The sequence below is a fragment of the Dunckerocampus dactyliophorus genome, chromosome 4 (assembly GCF_027744805.1).
Source record: "Dunckerocampus dactyliophorus isolate RoL2022-P2 chromosome 4, RoL_Ddac_1.1, whole genome shotgun sequence".
Classification (NCBI taxonomy): Eukaryota; Metazoa; Chordata; class Actinopteri; order Syngnathiformes; family Syngnathidae; genus Dunckerocampus; species Dunckerocampus dactyliophorus.
Genome location: NC_072822.1, coordinates 19,819,293 through 19,839,226, shown reverse-complemented (window position 1 = coordinate 19,839,226; position 19,934 = coordinate 19,819,293). Strand labels below are relative to the sequence as shown.

At 39.7% G+C, this 19,934-nt stretch overlaps 1 protein-coding gene across 7 annotated transcripts in view; it reads right to left on the bottom strand.

The window, feature by feature from the left end:
• pbx3b (pre-B-cell leukemia homeobox 3b) overlaps window positions 1–6,820 on the bottom strand; it is a 70,880-nt gene extending 64,060 nt beyond the window's left edge. For 5 of the 7 annotated variants that reach the window (XM_054773160.1, XM_054773156.1, XM_054773158.1 and 2 more), the window contains exons 1-2: window positions 5,498–6,820; window positions 4,970–5,043 (exon numbers count right to left, since the gene is read on the bottom strand). In XM_054773160.1, coding sequence (XP_054629135.1) covers window positions 4,970–5,043; window positions 5,498–5,745 — 322 coding nt within the window. In that variant the 5' untranslated portion in view covers window positions 5,746–6,820. Of the gene's footprint in view, window positions 1–4,969; window positions 5,050–5,497 lie in introns of all 7 variants that reach the window. The other 2 variants (XM_054773155.1, XM_054773157.1) reach the window with 1 other exon arrangement.
• Window positions 6,821–19,934: the final 13,114 nt, after the last annotated feature.

The window sequence follows — 19,934 nt, the reverse complement described above, 5'->3', positions numbered from 1 at the left end:
CTATTGTCCCAGGAGAAAACACTAGAGTTAATGAAATAGGGACCTATAAATAGCAGAGTCATTACTGAGAGAGGACTTGCTTTGCGCCAGTCTTTCACTCAAGCCCTCCTTGCACTAATAACTGGCTGCTTGGCATTACATACATTCTAGCTCGCCCATCGAAGGACACGGGAGTAAACACACTGATGCTGGAAACTTTGGAGGTGTAATGTTTAAAGTCAATTCTGTAAAACGGCAGCGCTGAAAGCTGTTGGAACGTTATGCACACTGTGGAAACAAGCAGTGCCGCAGCTCCTCATAAGTCATGTTTCCCTTAGTGTTGAATAAAAATGTTTTTCTCCAGTGTGGGAAGTGTTTTTAGAAACCCACCTTTGACTTTTTTGTGATAAAGTATAGAGTCATTTATTTTTTTTAAGCTGCGTAATATGCAAACATAAACTTTTTATTTCTTTTCTAAAATTATATCAATTTTTCAAAGCATTATATTTATACTGAAGCCAAACTTTTAGCTTAGTGGATCCCACTTTTCACGGAGGTTACGATCCGGGATCACCAGCGAATGGCAAAAATCTGTGACTATATGAGATGCTAATAGAAATGTTTATTTTTGACACAAGGCTCTCCCTTGATGAGAATGTTCTTCTCCGATTTCAGATCAACACTTGCAATAAGAGTGACCGTTATTAGGTTAGATTTAGCTCCTTCTCTCTTCAATATGCCTCACACACTTATTAAATTCATTTTCAATTATAAAATGTATAGGTACTCACCGCTAATGAATGATAATGCAAGATAATAATGTAAGATGATTGATGAAAAGACCGAATCGGAGTAACAGAGTAGAAGCTATGCATAGGTTTCACTTTCACGTCTCACAGCAAGCCAAGGACCAAACAAAGTGTGAAATCGCAACACTTGACAAAAAACACATGATCAGTGAAGCCTAAACATATCAACATGTAAAAATGATGGTCTTTTTTAACAGTGGTACATGTATGCTGTACATTTTACTTGTGCAATCACATATTTATAAATTATTACCAACTTAGAAGGAATGAGGTGTGTTTTCTGTGGGAAAAAAAATGGCCTATTGTTGTACAAAAAAAGACAGCAAATCTACAAATTTCAGCAAAATTGCACAAAAATTGCCAGGGCCATGACTGCAGAATTGCGAGTGTGAGGAGATTGACTGTATTCTGCTTCAAGTTGATAGTATTACTAGTTTTAGCAACAGAGAGCAAGAATATGTAGCAGCCACACACCAACTGCTGTAAACTCATTTCAATCAATCCTTCCTTTTTGCATCCCAAGCAGGCTCTGCTGGCTGCCAACGCCTGCAGATAACTATTTCACCACCTCTGTCATGCCTAATTAACAACTCAGACGTACAATTCAGAAATTTTGCAATTAACCTACTAAAATATTGTTGGAGGATGCTAATTGTTATGCCAGTTGCCATAAAGACTCATTTGCATAACGTATGTGCAAAAAACAATTATGAGCTGTTGATCGCGCAGGAGCCCGCTGAAAACGCTTCCAGCGACAGAGGAGGAGGAGGTTGAGAGAGAGAGAGAGAGAGAGAAAGAAAGCGATAAAGAGAGAGAAATGTGCAAGATGGGTGCAGATGGTGAGACACCACTGGATCATTGTGCAAAAAGCAGATAGTAGCAGTGCAAAGGCATCTATATACACGACACAAAAGCATTTAGCCCTCCAAATGAAACTGATATATTCTTTGTTTTGCTTTGTTTTTTGTGTCCTCTCTCTTTGCCTGGCTTGCCTTCATCTCCTTTTTTTTTTGCTGATGGTGAATCGGGTGTTTGGGAGCTGCGTAGATAATAGCCATATCTTCCCGTGTCCACATCGTGCTTTAGAGGAGGAAGCACATGCGGCCCCGCTATTGAAAACAGTCAGGAACCCAGCTGTGTGTGAGCCATTGGGCACAACACTATCTAGTCACTGCAGCCGCATCACTGGGGCTCCCAGAGACAAAAAGCAGCCAAAGTCAATTGTCTTTGCTGCTGAATAGCTTGCTGTTCTCTCCTGTGAGTGCAATGGAGCTTTTTCAACACCAGTCAAACCACAATAGCAACAAACACTATATGCGCATTATGTTTTTTTACTACGTGGCTTTAAGCACAAACATACAATAATAATAATCAAGTGTGCATCGATCATGATGACCGTCTGATTGAAATACGCAGCCTGATTAAGTTTGTCATGTAACATTGAAATGACTGTTCCCGGTAGATTTCAAAAATGCTTATCTCCTTGCTCCTAACTCTATTTACTGCAGGTAATGCTTTTAGCCTGCCTTGCTTGTGGTTAATTACAGCCTCATCCTGGCCTGTATTTAGTTAACACTGTCTCGCTTGCTCAACATCACATATAGCATGTAAGAGTCGATAAGCATTCCTGAAAGCATCTTTAGCTGTTTGCGGAAGGCAGATCAAACATGCACGACAAGATTCTATACATGCAGGCCTCACTTCATTTGCAGCATACTCCGCTACCTCTGCAGACCCCCAACTGATTTTGAACCTGATGAGTCAAAGGTCAGCAAAACAACAAGTCAATACACAGCCAAAAGCAGCGCGATGCAGCTGAGAGCGCTGTGGAGAGGACTAAGCCTCTCAGTGGCGCTCCGTGATTTAGCCTGTAATAGTTCTGTGTAATCTCTTTCTATTGATTAAACCTCACTTCAAAGAACGGTCCTGCAACACAACCTCTCTTTTCCTGGTCAGAAATACCATATGGAGGTAATCTTTCACCTTTGTTATTCTTGCCTCTCCCGCTGCTGCTGCCGCTGTGAGCCACTCTTCCAAGCATGAAAGCAAGACAGCAGGTTAAAATAAACCCAGCGCACAGGAATAGCTGCAAAACTCATCTGAAAGGCAGGCAATTTTCTGTGAATGCATTCACTGTATACAGCAAGGGGCCATAGGTGTGACATGAATGTACTCTTTGTACCAACAAAAGAATTGGATATTTAAAACGGACATTTTTTCGTACAGCAAACAAACCGTTGGACTGAAAGACACCTCTGACATGTATTTTATCTGAAAGCAAACCCAAAGAAATTGTACATGCGGGTGGTCCCAAAAACACTCAATTTACTGACAGGCAAATCACTTCATGCTGCCACTTAATGTCATTTCTTGCTTACTGCTTGATTATCATATCAAAGTGAATTAATACTTCTAGTGCATTAGAAATTCAGAAATATGCTGAAGCCCGACAAAGCCAGAAAGTTCTGAAAGTCTTTTTTATGTCGCACTGTTGCTTTAAAGTAGTTTCCACTCCAATATATTTAACATCGATGTGCAGCTGTATAACTTTAAAGCCAAATACTGTATTTGCACGAAACAGCGAGTTCCTACAATATAACAATTGCACTCAGGAATTACTTTCTTGGGTCGCTTTCAGTTTCAGTATTAAAGACCATTTCCATAGCTGACATACAGCCCCCCATGTGCCATTTGAGGAGACATAAAAAGGGCCACGGAATCCCTCTGAGCGATGCTACACGGGCCAGTGAAAGGTGCACTGTGTGCTACAAAAACAAGGTGGTCAACAAGGCCACCACACCAGCTGAGCTCTATCACTGACTCCAAACCACATGCACATGCACAAACACACACAAACACTTACACAACCGTCACTGTATGCGTGCACTTATTTACACCAAAATACAATAGAAGCATCTATAATTTTTCATCTACAGTTTTTGTAATTTTTGCCTATTTTTGAGGGCCTGTTAAAACTGCTTCTCTTGCATCATGCAGGTGTTCAGCGAAATATGTTATACTGGAGTAGCAAAATCACAGAGTGCACGACATTACCTGAGTAGTAACGGTAAAAATGTAAGAAAAAAAAAATCTATATTTTTTGCAGTTAATGTAAAAGTCATCGCAAGTATTTCTACACCGTGTGAGCTGCATCCTCTGCTCCTTTTGCTTTGTCTTAACAGGCGACACAAAGCTGAACACCTCGGCTCGACGACTACCGACCCCTCTGTCTGCCTCTGCGGCCACCACCTGAGTGGGGGGAGTTCATAAACTTTTATGATCTCCCCCGAGCCAATTTCCTCATAAACCGCACAAAGGTCACAAATCTGACAAGTTATCAGGTTTGCTAAAATGACTCCAAACTCACACCATTGTTTTCTTCCTATTTCTCCATTTCTATGAGAAATGCAGTTATGTAAGAAGCAATAGTTTAAATATCATATCACTGTTGCAGAAGCACTGTAATTACAAGAGCAGTTGTTAAAGGTAACAACTGCACTGCATGTATGATTATTTTTCTTTATAATTGCATATATATGATATGGTGTTTTGGCCTGTGGCAAGTGTATCTTTTAAAAATGCAACATGAACAGTACTGTATGTAGAAAATGACTTTGTTGAAATACAATGTAGCAGCGTTTTACATGTTTTGAAGAAAAACTCAGTGACGATATTTGTATATAATATAATATTGCATTCATGCCCAAATTGAGAGACTAAAATACCCATGTACCACGATGTGTGCATTTTTTGCAGTCATTTTGGAAATTACATATTTGTTGTATTAGAATAAAAAATGCTTAATTCGAGTAGCAGTTGAAGTGTGTTGTTGCCTTCATATATAAAAATATTTGAAAAATTCATAGCGCTTTTTTAAAGCATACGTTTTGTCCACTACATAGAGCAGATGCTGTGTGATTTAAAACCTGCTTTTTTTTTTAAGCAAAGCATTGAATGATAGTGGAGCATAATCATTTTAATTTAATCAAAAATGCGCACTGTGTGTACAATATGACTTGTGTGACACACAGTCATATTTAACAGTGTGACTAATTTATCTGGGCAAAGGTCGCCTGTAAACCGGAATGCAGTCATGGCAAGCAAAAGTGTGCGATTGCACTGCGGCACTACTGTTAAATATAATACGGGTTAACGATTTGAAAACATAGTAACAATCTTACCTGTCTTTTCTTTGATTTCGCAGAGAACGCTGAAGAGTGCTGGTTTCATTCTGTGACAGTTGAGTCCATGTTTCCTGTTTCAGTATAAGACAAGATAACATATTGATATAAGTTCACTGATATGTTACCTTATGCATTATTAATTAGCATTTACTTGCAGGTGTATGGCTGCCCAAGGTAATAACACTTTTTTACACTATACACTAATGGGTCAGAGCATCTGTAGGTCAATAGGACCAATGTGATGTGTTTAATGAACCTTTTTCAAATCATGCATCTTTCCAGCATATACTTAGGCTGCTGTGTGGCAACCCTAGGATGTGTGCATACAAACTTTTTTTGAGCACTGCAGTCAAAACACTTCAAATCAAAAACTGCTGTGAAAACCATCACATGTGCTTGAGGTTTTATGAGGCAGTAAATACACCTGATTGTCATTAAACGCACCCTTGCATGGGGGCATGTATTAATACGAATGATAACTATAGGGATGTCATACAAGTTACTAATTCATATAAAACAACCAACTTTGCTTGCGCCTCGTCCAGGCTTTGATCGGTTATGGTCATAATTTGATGAAGAATGTCGCCAATGTCTTGTTTGCGTCCGTCCCCGTCCGTGCCATCGTGTCCGTGTGGAGGCGGCAGGGTCATGCCCCCTTGTACCGAGTGGCCGGCCAAACTGACACCACCGATCGACTGCATGATGCGGGCTTGATCGTCCATCGGAGCCGCTAAAGAGTCTGTGCACTGAGCCACACAAATTGAAAAACTCATATACGAATTGGGCTAGAACATGTGCCGAAGACAAGGAGGGTGCACGGCAGTGTGGTCCGAAACACACACGTAAAAAAGGAAGAATATAGCAGCGGTGTGGTGGAGAAATGTGTCCAAATTGACGCTGCCTCTTTACGCGCGGTCCAAATTGGCAAAACGCGAGGCGGCTTTTGGACAATATTTCATAAATATGACTATTTAATGCAAAACTTCTCTGTCAAAATTGCCGACAGTTGTCCATCTTATCCAGCACGAATCTTCACGCCAATCTGTCTTCTCTCGTTCTGTGGGATTTGACGGCTTTGGACACAATTGCTCCTTTGGTGAGCTCTCATTTATTGGCGCTCCGGTGCATCTCTTCACTAAAATGTCCACAAAAATCCTCCTCGGGGGAAGCAAAAATATCCAACGTTGCGAACAGTTGTTATAAAAAAAAAATCTTAGTCTTGTGCAGAATCCCACGTTAAAAAAATGTGGTAGTGTCCAAATATTTTACAATAAAAATTGTGCAAAAAAGTTGAGATTTCTGATTAGAAAAAAAAACATGCAACAAGGATTGTAAATGAATAGGGATGCAGCGCTGTGTAATAAAGCGATGCGCCAAAAATAAAACTAAAAAATATCTCGCCTTGCTAAAATTTATGAGGTGCAGCCTGTGTGCCTGTGTGTGTTTTATGTTGTTTGATAGTGAGCGATTGACAGTGTGCCAATGCCACTCACTCAGTGCAGACGTGTCAGAGTAGGCAAAAAAAATACACACGCCAAAAAAATAGAAAATGAAAATGCACGCCCCGCCCTGCAGAGGAGGGGTCTATACACTCCTGTCACTTCTCAACGGAGCAGCGAAAAAGCCCAAAATGTTACGAGCGAGTAGTTAGGCTGCTGATTATAGTGATGAAAGCACAGCCTCTGCAGGAAAGCGTCCTCGTGCGTGTCCTCGCGCGTGCACGTGCAGCTATGTGCATATCCCCGCGCAGTAATCAAGATTTACTTCTGCAAGGAAGGCAGGCAAATACATAATGAGACTTTTATGCAGTTTGATGTAGAGCAGCGTGCTCTCCTGCGAAGGCTTGGCTCACACTATAGGCGAGCGGCAGACATGTTTATATGATTGCAAAGTCAAGCTGGCTCCACCAATCCACGTCTAGAAGGAGCAAGAGTGACGACGCGCGCGTCCTATTGCTTGGCAGATGCATGATGCCCAAAGCCCACCCACTCAATCCCTCCATCTTCACACTGCCCCTACACAAGAAAAAAAGGATGGCAACTTGTGATTGGTCGTTGCTACGAGCGACATCCATTGCACAAAGCAGGCGGCGCTGCTCGGTGCTCCTCCGCAGTTGCTATGGCAGCAGACACATTGTTGGGCTGCAGGATGCAAGGCAGCAAATATACTGTACAGCCCTTCATAGAGAGGACTTTTTGGAGCTGGATTAGGAAAGAAGTTTTGAAAAAGACAATGGACGTAGAAGAAAGGCCTTGTCATGAACATGAACTTTCATCAACAGTGCTTTGTTATGGTTTGCGTTGTCATGGTAATGGTAATTCTTTTCACATGTTTACATTTGCACAATTCAGCATGTCCAAAAAGGAATCGGAGGAATCTGTTCACGTCCTGTGTATAATGTGTTCACATATTACCATTTTTAATGAGGTCAGAAAAGAATAAGAAAGTGTGACAGTATAATGAACAGAGTTTGTGGAAAGGATGTGCGGTGAGGTTCATGGCTGGTGAGGCACGGACTCAGTTTTTTTTAATGTTAATACAGGTCGCTCATTAAAAGGATAACAAGAAAAAGAAGAAACTAATTCATTTTAACAAATTGTTTTCAAATATGTTTTATTCCCATGCATTCGTCCCTCACCACTTTGCAGTTTGAATTTTAAGGCTTCACTGTGTCACGTTTTTTCTAAATATATTTGTTAATAAAACATGCTGTTTCGTGGTTGACTGCGGCCTATTTTTGGTTAAAAAATGTATATACAGAAGCAATTTGTAGGTATGTTTTGCCTAAATTAGGCAATTTCAAGCATAACAATTACTTCATGAACAACAATACAAATATAAGGAATTCAGACGCATTGTGGTGATATGTAGTATTCTATACAGGTCACAAGGCACAGTAATCCCTAATTAAAAATTGGCTATTGTTGTGGCCGTAGCCCAAACCAAGCTAAAACTCAGCTCATTCATTATGTCTCCCGTATTTGGTAATACGAGAGTGACTATGGGGTTGTTAGTTCTAGAGGGCTCGAGGGCTCTAATAACATTAAAACCCACATTTAAAAGGCTGCAAACAAGTTTTCTATGCTCTAACTACAAAAATATTCTATTTATAAATAATAAATCCTACTTTGCGGAAATTCACTTATAACGGTCGGGTCTGGAACCAGTTAATCATGATACATGCGGGGGTTACTGTATACATTTTTTCAATCCTCCATCATGGCAGTCAAGTTCATACATAGAGGACATAGTTGGACGGTGGAGGGAATCTGGGGGAGTCAAAACGCTCCCCAGTGGCAAAGCTCCAGGAGTGGACGAGTTTCGCCATGAATTCCTCAAGGCTCTGGATGTTGAGGGGCTGTCTTGACTGACACGTCTCTTCAACATTGCGTGGAAGTCGGGAACAGTACCTCTGGATTGGCAGACCGGGGTGGTGGTCCCACTTTTCAAGTAGGGTGAACGGTTCCAACTATAGGGGAATCACACTCCTCAGCCTCCCTGGGAAAGTGTATTCCGGGGTGCTGGAGAGAAGGGTACGACCTTTAGTCAAACCTCAGCTACAGGAGGTGCAATGTGGTTTTCGTCCCAGTCGCAGAACACTGGACCCGCTCTACACCCTTGCGAGGGTACTGAAGGATACTTGGGAGTTTGCCCAACCGGTCTACATGTGCTTTGTGGACTTGGAAAAGGCATTCGACGGTGTCCCTTGTGGTGTCCATGGGGGGTGCTCTGGGAGTACAGGATTGGTGGCACGCTACTACGTGCCATTCCGTCCTTGAACGACCGGACCAGGAGCCTGGTTCGCATTGCCAGTAGTAAGTCAAGCCTGTTTCTAGTGCTGAATTTCTAGGTGCAGCCACGGCGTCGAGGGATTCCAGTTTGGGGGCTTTAAGATCTCGTCCCTGCTATTTGCAACTGATGTGATCCTGATGGCCTCATCGAGCTGTGACCTTCAGTGTTTACTGGGGCGGTTTGCATCTGAGTGTGAAGCTTCTACGATGAGACTCAGCACCTCCAAATCCGAGACTATGGTTCTGAGTCGGAAAAGAGTGGACTGCTTCCTCCGGGTTTGGAATGAGGTCCTGCCCCAAGTGGAGGTGTTCAAGTATTTCGGGGTCTTGTTCACGAGTGACGGAAGGTTGCAGCGTGAGGTTGATAGGCAGAAGGTCTCAGCGTCTGCAGTCACGTGGTCACTGTACCGCACCGTTGAGGTGACGAGAGAGCTGAGCCGGAAGGCAAACCTTTCAATTTACCGGTCAATCTATGTTTCCACACTCACCTATGGTCATGAGGTCTGAAAGAATGAGATCGCCGATACAAGCGACTGAAATGAGTTTCCTCCGTAGGGTGGCTGGACTCACCCTAAGAGATAGGGTGAAGAGCTCAGTCATCCGGGAGGTGCTCAGAGTAGAGCCGCTGCTCCTTCACATCGACAGGAGCCAGTTGAGGTGGCTCGGGCATCTCGTCCGGATGCCTCCCGGACGCCTCCCTGGTGAGGTGTTCCGGGCATGCACAGCCGGGAGAAGGCCTGGGGGCAGACCTAGGACACGCTGCCGGGAATATGTCTCACAGCTGGCCTGGGAACGCCTTGGTGTCCTCCCGGTAGAACTGGAGTAGGTGGCCGAGGACCGGGAAGTCTGGGCTTCCCTACTGAGACTGCTGTCCCCGCCAACCGGACCCAGATAAGCGGAGGAAAATGAATGGATGGATGGATAGTATATAATAGACAAATACATTCACATTATTAAATAACAATGAGAAATAACTTATATAACAAGTAATGAACAAGTAAATACAGAAGTATAAAAAGCTGATAAACATTGTATAATACGTAAATTGTTACAGAATATATAAAAGATGAAGCTAAAAGAAACATTGAAATGAGGAATAGAGATAGACTGTACCTCATTAAATAATAAATGACTGAATTCAGGATAAATTACAATAGAACGGTGTGGTCATTGTAGTGGTCACACATAAATACCCTTTATACATTACTACTTATTTCCTGCAAAATGTTTCATTTTGCTCAAATACCCTTAGATATTATACCAGCATCCCTAAAATATCACTGCTGATTGTATTAATTATAGTGTTTTTATTCTTAATTCCTAATTAATAATTGATTTTAAACTCTTAGATTGTGACAAACTGTAATGGAAATACAGAATATATAAATATATATTATATGAATTTGGACTGCTATATGTATATATATATATATATATATATATATATATATATATATATATATATATATATATATATATATATATATATATATATATATATATACATATATATATATATATGTATATATTGTAATGTCTAATGTGAGCACAGGGCATGTAACCCTGAAACTACAAGTTCCACATTGCACTGCAATAACTAATGTCACATAGCTCTTCTGCCTCTCTGTTGGCAGGACAGTCACTCGTTAGCATTCATGTACAGCATCTGACTCTATTTTTTAAGGTAATTTTATGAAACATATCGTAATCAAGATCAAATGTATTGTCACATATACTGTAGCTATATTTATATGGAGCTCTTAGCCCGAACAGAAGGTATGAAACCCTTTAAGGGTAAAATGCTTTTGGGCAAAGTGCTCCATTTTAACAGTCAAACTTGTTAGAATTTGTGAGTAATACAATCTTGTTGCACCACCAACATTATCTGTGCCAGTAGTGCTGACTGTACATTTGTCTATTTCTGGTGCAACTAAATGCACCTAATGTTATTTCATTATTTATTAATGAGTCTTGCTTAATTAATGTACTGATTGCAAGATAAAGTATGAGTAACATTCAAGGTTGGGGGCTGAGCATCCTTACATTTCAGATCATAAATTTACCCCTCCTTAGAGGGTAATAGTGGGGCAGTGTCCCACAAGATCCAGCAGATGGAGCCTCAGTGGCTATTCCTGATGTGTGCATTGCACTCATTTGTATGATATAGTAATCTCTCATTTAGCGCATTTAATTTTTTCCAGACCTGACTGTGATGAGTACATTTCCAAAGTACGATTCCTTATTTTACGACCTTCTAAAGACAATTTTTAACATTATTAGATCCCTCTAAATATGAAATAACAACCCTATAGTCAACATTACATTCGTATTATCCAATATAATTGATATAATAACAGAAAATAATACATATTAGACATAAATAAGAAATAACATAGACTCACACGTTAGCATTGCTAGAGTTTGTTGTTTTTTTTCTGGATAGCATACTTCTTGGTGGCTATTGGCTCATCAATGTACATTACTGACACCTAGTGACCAGTGTACAATACTACAACCCACATCTTTGATTGCATCTTCTGAATGCCTTATATTAGTATTTTTGTTCATTTAACTATTTTTATGCTTGAAAATTCTTGATTTAGGCCAAGAACATGTTATTTTTACTTACTTATCATAGGCGGTAGTCAACCACAAAACAACAGTAATTTATTAATTTATTTATTTTGAAAAACGAATGAAAAGAGTGAAGCCGTGAAATACAAACCGCAAGGTGGTGAGCGACAACTGTTACTGCCCAACTTGTCATTATGTTTCAATAAAATAAGCCAGAAGGACGTTTTAAAGATTGAAAGGCAAGGTTGAATTAGTGTTCTTTTGGCAGGGAAAGGGAAACTTGGACACATTTTTTCTATTCAGTCAAATCTTCTGCCTAATTTCTACATAACTTTTTTAAAACCATCTAGTCAGGTATGACCACAGAGAATGTTGATAAACACTAATTTTTTCCTTTAAAAAAAACATTTAACGTGACCGCCTAATCCCATGACTATATAAAATGAGGTAGGCTTTTTAAGGAATCCAACAGACACTTAAACACTCAGCGTGTTCTTTTGACATTTTCCAGAGTGTTATGTGTTTGATACAAACCAGACAGTCATAAAACTGGCAGCACACACTCTGCACAAGCAGAAACTCACTGTGAATGTCATTGCTCCCAAAATGTAGCCACAGACAAAACCTTCATATTAAAGCATGTTGCTAAATGGTTTAGAATTCTCCAGCAATTGACCGAATCCTGCTTTCAGTTTATAAAAAAAAAAACTAAATGTGATATGTGTTTTTCATAATATAGCAATTATGTGCACTGAATATTTGACCACTCTTCTTGGCAGAATTGAAACAGCCCATTTAAACTGGTTGGTTTTCTGACAGACCCAGCTTTTAAGAATAGCCCACTAAGGTTCTATAGGGTTGATGTGAGGGCTTTGGGAAGGTCATTCCAGAAGCTTAATGTTAGTCTGCATTTTCCATTCCAAAACCAGCTTTGATGTGTGTTTGGTATAACTGTCCCATCTCTCAGAGAATGACGCTACCACCACCATCCTTGACAGTCGGTACAGTGTTCTTAGGGTTGAAAGCCTCACCATGATTGTTCCAAACATAAATTTTTGTCTTGTCAAACTTTTGTCAGAAGCCACTTGGCTTGTCCATATGGGCAGCTGCAAATTTCAGTTGATAGCATATAGGGGGCTGTCCACATGGGAATGTTTTCAGGACGAAAAGGCAAAGTATTTTATCATTTCAGCCTTTCATCCACACGGCAACGGCAATCTGGGTAAACTTTTTTTTTTTCAAACGGCTTGCAGAGTGCGAAAATCTGATAACACCCTCTTGCCATTGCTGTGTAGACAAGCAAACTGCTACTTTCTGAAAAAGGTGATGATCGCTGCTGACAAGCCACCATGATAGGTGAATATATCGACTGGCATGACTCCCAGTCAACATTCTCCTGATACTTTTTTGTTTTTGTTTTATTTTTTTCTCGACAAGCACTGGATGATGACGGACTTTATGCACATGCCTTCTTTTTTCTTCTATAGTTTTGGTGTTATGTGGTTTTGTTTGTGTCTGTTTACAGGGCCAAAGGTAGGTGTGCCTTGTGTGTTACATTGTTTTCACCCGTCTGACCCGAAAAGGTTCCCGTGTGGATGTGACTGATCCAACGCTGTGCGGCCGCAATTTTTTTTCAACCCGCCAAAACAAAATCCAGGCACGTGCGTTCTTGTGTGGACGGGGCCTAAAGCAGCCTACATTTTCTCACACTCTTGGTCATTTAAAAATTGTGAGACAGACACAACAAATAGTTAAACACAACTGAGTAAAAATTTTTTTGCTCAGAAGGGCGTAAAAATTATCTTTGGAGAAAGAAGAGCTTTTGGAAATAATGAAGTGCTAGAATTTTGCCAACTCTGTGACAGTGACTTCGAAGAAGCAGATCAGACTGACCTGGAAGCACCGCAGCCAAGAAACATGCTACGAAATCAAAGTAATTAACTGTTTAAAAAAATCAATTAATACAATTTTAAGGAACAAATACTAGAATTCAAGTTGTAAATGTAGGTCAGTGCTTCTGGTAGTGGTTAGGCCAGCAGAGGCCTTGCTGGCCCTAACTGGGTTGGAGTAAGGGTTGGGGAAAGGGTTCGTTTTAGGGATCAGGGTTAGGATTAGGGTTTGAGTAAGGGTTAGGCCCGCACCACAATATGCCATTTTATGATGTGAATATGTGCGGCTTATAGTCCGGTGCGGCTTATATCTGAACAAATCTGTTTTTCTCTCTAAATTGAAACACTGGTGCATCTTATACGCTGGAAATTAGGGTACATAAATACTTCATCCATTTTCTATGCTGCTTGTCCTCACTAGGGTTGCGGGGGTATGCTGGAACCTATCCCAGCTGACTGCAGGCGAGAGGTACGCTACAGCGTACACATTGGACTGGTCGCCAGCCAATTGCAGGGCACATATAGAAAAACAACCATTCACACTCATATTCATACCTATGGATTACTGCATTATTGTTAGTGGGTTGAGAACACAACCATCCATCTATTTTCTATGCCGCTTATCCTCACGAGGGTCACGGGGGTATGCTGGAGCCAGGCGGGTTGAGAATGCAAACAGTCATTGCAAAACTTCCACAATAAACGGAATGACTCGAAATTAGATGGATAAAGTCAGAAGAATTGCAGCAATACCATGCTGTACAATGTAGTGATGGCACAAGCACACTCATGTAAGACACGCTACAAGACTACTAATAAGTACTTTGGTGGTTGCTTAGTTTAGAGCAGTGACATGCCGTCAAGTGAGGCAGACATGATGAAGAAAAAAAACTAATAATGATAAGGATAACATCAAACTAACATGAATATTTGTTCATTTTAGTAAATGAGTAAATTTATTACATTTCTAAATGTAATTTCTGTATGAGTCCAATGGTTTTTAACATTTTCTTAAGTAAAAATCGATGAATTTGCACATTTCCGGATCAAGTGCATACTGTCACACTGCACACTGCACAGTGAGTTGGATCATGCCGCCTGCCAGTTTGTGTTTGTCAGTTTGTGTTTGCCAGCATGTCAATAATAATACAATGTTACAGAAACATTTATTATACACCATGGTTATGGTTTAATTTATCTGAACATACATATGTGTTACTTTGGAATACATCACATGTTACAATGCACAATGTGATTACACGTGTTACAATAAAGTTAAGGCTTGTAAATCGATATGAATAAATTGTATAGCATTCATAATAAATAAGAAATATATCATAATAAATGATGATGTTAACAGTTGACAGAAATATTGTTGGTTGATGAGTGAGTACAGACAATGTGCTACAGATAGTCTTATAAGAAATGAAGAATAAAGAGTCAGTGCAGTAGTCATTTGACATAGCATTGTACAGGTTTCTCCTGTACAATGTACAATCCCCTTTTTCCACCATGACTTTCTACAACAAGTGTAATGTTTTTAATGTAAGTGTGACTGTTACGGTGTGGCGTGTGTTTGTCTGGACCCCAGATGCAGAGGCGAGAAGAGGCGCAGGTTTTTTGCCAGAGTCTTTAATGGACAAAACTTGAACAAAAGGCGATGGTGAAAAAACGTACCATGAGAAGGAAAACACAAGTTACCCTGGCAGAGGCCGGTAGCTGCTGGAGGCAAAAAGTAAACAGGTGAGAACAAGGCTCAGGCGTTTGGTGTAGCAGCAGGTACAATAATCCGACGCCTCACAGCTGGCAGCACTGGGCCTAAGTAGGTCGGTGTAAATTGGAGTCAGGTGCGTCCAGCAGCTCCGCCTCCCGCTGGGAGTGTGGGGTCTGAAGAAAGAGGGAAAACAAGGAGAAGGCAGGAACCAGACGAGGACATGGAATGTAACAGTGACATCATTATTGTTGCTAATCAGAAAATAAAATACATAGAAATGTCATACGGGAGGCTCGTGCAGTACCGCTGCATCCTGAAGTAGTCAGCCGTGCGTGAGCAGGAAGGTGCTTATCGCTGCCGTTCTTCCAAAGAGGAAAAGACAGCTTTTTTTAACGCAGCAGCTCTAGCTAGCAGAATGCACTCCAAATATTTTTATGCTCTGCTGAATGAATGAATGAATTTCACTGCCAAGGTGGAGGATTATATACCCAAACTCACCAGTGATCAGACTTTTACTGCAAAGTATCAAAAGTTTTCCTGGAGAAGGAAAGGCTCATATATAGCTAAACGGTAAGAACATAAATGTTTTCCAGTTAATATAAAAATTAAAGAAATGGGACTAAGATGTATTTGAAAACTATTTTAAGACTTTGTTTTTTAAACAGAAGTGAGTTATTTTCTTTTTTTTCTTGTTCTCCTCTTAATGTCACTGGTTTAGAGCAACAATAAATAAATACAAATAACATTGTTTTTGTCAGTATACCCATCTGCCAGGACTTTAACGCTAAAACTGGCATTGATAATGCCGTTTTCTGTAGCCATGTCTAACTAAGGAGTGGTGTTTCATCCTCTTACACACAAATGGGGCGTTTTAAAGTTTTCTGCTTTACCACGCTTTTAGTGTGTTAACTTTGACAGCCCTAATTTTTACTTAAATTGTTATGGCTATATTGATTCAAAAGCAAGAAAATGTAGTGCTCCAACAGACCTGTGAGTACAAGCGAAGACACAAAAACAAACAACAGAAAAGGCTTAAATCAATGACGCTCTATAATCAACCATAAAAGAAAGTACATGGATATATGTAACTCAGTACCTCTGTGTTGTATATGATCAAATTTGACACATCTGATGGGCCAATTAACATAAAAAAGGAATTTGGTAGGAATTTGAAACTCAAAAACAACATCATTTAATTTTGATGCACAAACAATATGACTGCAATTAATGTTGTTGTTTTGAATGCTTAATGGGAATCACACATACTGTATGTTTTATTCTGGTATAGTGATGCTCTAATAAACACGGACAGATAGACAGATGTGGTAATAACTGACATCTTTTTAGTTTATTTATGTTATATAATGGAGAAATTAAGGAGGAATTATTCACATATAATTAGTCCAAGAAAATATAGTGTCAAAAAATGGTAAATCAGACATTTTTGTCAGTGATTTCATCTTAATTGGAGGAAGCAACAACAAACTCCAAAGCCAAACACAATATGTTCTGTGACGCCGGTTGACACTGCATTTTCAAGTGAACTAATTTGTTCCAAACTAAAGCGGTTGCCGTCATAAAGCCTTTATTGACAGTACAGACAATGTTTTAACATTTAAACATTCTTATCTGTCATAAAAGTGTAAAAATATAATAATAAATACATACCCGTTGTATAATACAATTTTAATCAAGTACAAGTACTCCAAATTTTGTGCTGATTGTCTGGCTATAAAAAAAAAAGCTATAGGAAAAGTGAAACACACATGTTAAAGAGAGAGTTAGGATTTTTTGACATGAAGTTGTATGACATCCCCATCAGCACCGTAGTCCATTAACAGCGACTTACCCTCCGCTTGGTTTCCTAAGTCCAGTTCTGGTCAGATTTCTGTGATGAAGAACATAGTTCTGCTTAGTGGTTGGGGACAATTAAGTAAAGAGTTTGGCTTCTGAAAACTATGCGTTTGAAAGATTAATACATTTGCATCACAAAAATGCCTTCTCAAAAAAATCAGACCTCACAAAACGTTCAGCGTTCAGCGTCTCCTGCCGTATTTCTGTCCACTGTCTTCTGTGCATTCTTGTACATCTACTCCGCCGCGGCCATCTTGTTAACGTACGTGTTCCACAGCGACAACTGGAATTAGGAGACCGAGTGGGAGGTAAGTCTCTGTTATTGGACTACAGCGCTGATGGAATGTCACACAACTTCATGTCAAAAAATCCTAACTATCCCTTAAATGTTTTAGATGCTCAGTTAGTCGAAGTCTCACAAGATTTGCTCACGTCTTGCATGAAATTACTTGATGATGGTAAATTACATGTTATATTTTTTCTTTTGAGGCGCATTTTTCCAGAAATGTGAGGTTGACTTTCAAATTGTGAAACTTTTGGGACATTACATTATCGAGGTTTTGCTTTAATGCTTATGTAAAATGTGAAAAATATACAGTACCCTGTTTAACTTTCAAGCCAAACTTGAGGTCAAGCAGTGAGCATGTCTATTAAAATAATTATTGAAAGTACAGTTTGGCATATTATAAATTACTCAAGGATTTTAAACAGTTTTATTTGTCGCGTGAGTATTGGTCACTTGTGCAGTCTATTCAACTTTAAATGCCAGCTCATGTGATTGATATCAAAAATTGAAAATCTCGATAAAACCAAATTTTTAAAATTCTTTTGTAAAAAAAAAAAAAGAGTACTCTTAGGTCTTTGGCACTTTGTGTGCTTCGGCTCATTTGTTTGACCTTGAAGTACAAGAACAAGGCACTCTAGAGTTTAGTGAACAGGAGTCCCAAGACTGCTGCATTTATCATTGAAATACTGAGCTGTCAAGTCACACCACATACCTGTCACGGAGGGCTCAAAGGTACAGAGCCGGCTCCTCTCTTCTGTTGCAGTGCATGATTCTTCATTGCATTGCATTGCGGGCCTGTTCACTATTGTTTTCAGCCAAGTGTCAACATAATTCATTTCTGTATGTGACAGCTCCTACAACACTAGCGGTTCAAATGTTCACTGTGGGTCTGTGCCCTTCAACGGTTACAGCTATGCCTTCTTACACGTAATTTCCAAGACCACATCACTATTCGCAAATGTCATTTAAATGCTGCAGGTCAGCGGCGCAGACAAAAAAAAAAAAATACAGAATGTTAAAGATAATTTGACAAGCTGTTTCCATGCTGACTGTACGTTAAATGAGAGCGAATGATATTATGTCTGAAACGAGCTGAGCAGGCATAGGAGTGAGCATGCAGGAGTGTAGAGACGACACTTTGTCATCATGCTTCTCATCGTCACATCTGAAAAGACCCACAGGTGCTGTACAAAGTGACTGTGTTGTCATATTTCATTTAGGCATCCTTCAGCAAAGCTGTAATTGCCTAATTAGCTTGTTAATTAGCCGATTAGCATTTACTGATAGAGTGGCTTGCTCTGTTGTGATGAGAGTAATGCAGATTAAGTGGTAAGTTAAGGGTGTATAATGTCACACTGTTTAACTGTCCACAAAGGGGTCACAAATTATTCTGTGAAGATTTGGTTCTGTGTTGAAGATGATGTTTGTCTTTTCTTCACTTAGAAACTGAGCAGATGATGATGAAAGATGTTGGTGAAAGCAAGCCAACACATCGTGTAAGCACCTCACAGTCTGATCTTATTTAGCTATGAGTGCAGAAGTATATTTTAATATAAAACCGTGTGCTGTTTTTGATATTATAATAGCTAAATATACAGTGAATCGCTACATATTCGTAATTCAGCATTTGTGACCCCACAAATTTGCAGATTTAAAAAAAAATATCATAACATTCTTTTTTCATTTGTTGAAAAACCCACCATTTTGTGCTAATAATCTCCATAATTAGGCTGTTTATCGTTTACTGCCCTACAGTGGTAAAGCTTGACTTGTACAGAAAGTAGTCAGAGAGAAACTTGCCTGAGGGCGTGTTCTTTATATGCAGTGAATCAGCTTGATATTTACACCTTACATAATGCATCACAAACCAAACAGGAGCTTTTCAGCCCAAATGTCCAACTAAATAACAAAATAAATGTTTCCCATAAGAAATCATTTCAATCCAATTCATCCAAAAAGTCAACACAAAAGCATGTTTTTATTTTAATTTTAGATTTACTTGCTGAAAACAATTCAGAATGCATATAAATACATATAAATGATGAATATAAGGAATAAAGGTTAATTTTACCTTTGTTGAAGACGTACAGTGACTCTTGCAACAGACACAATATTGCAGCGAGATGAGCAAGGACGCCACCTTCGAGTTATTTCTTAAGTTCAGTAGTGTTTCTTGCCTTCTTTATCTAATTCTGGCATTTGCAACTTTCTTTGGTTCCATTTTGGGTCATTTTGCAGAGAAAAAAAGAGACTTGAGGGGAGAAAAACAAGTGAATTAATTTTCAGAATGTATAAAACAATGAACATGTTGCCTTCTCTGTTGGATATTGCAAAGATGGGTGCATGTGTTTAAAATTGTTTCCATTAGAAATTGAACGTGAAAAGCATAGAAAGTAACATATTTGGGGAGTCTTTTTTTAGGAGCTGTCAAGACAGATGTGAGCGATCATGAGCTGGAATTGGGGGGGTGAGAGCTTCACTGCTGCACTGCTCACTACGATCAATCATACTCTACTTGTCCTCCCTCCACTTTTTTGTTACTGTCTTCGCTAAATGATCCTCCCTTTGCTTAAAATTATCACACAGGCCATAAACCTGCAGAGGTGAGTGTTCTGTTAATGTGGGACCGTGTCATGGTTACCGTAACCTTTAAGATTGGCCAGCGGTGGTGGTCTGGACACGCACTATATATTCTGGTCAATACTAGAGCTAGACTGACTGGCGGAGGCCTTACATTCTTACTGTCAATGGAGCCCAAGCTGAAATTGATTCCCATGTGCTGATGAATCAATGAAATCATTAATTACATGGCTGTCATTGCAAAGTGTGGAAAATGCACCAATGTTGGCGACAA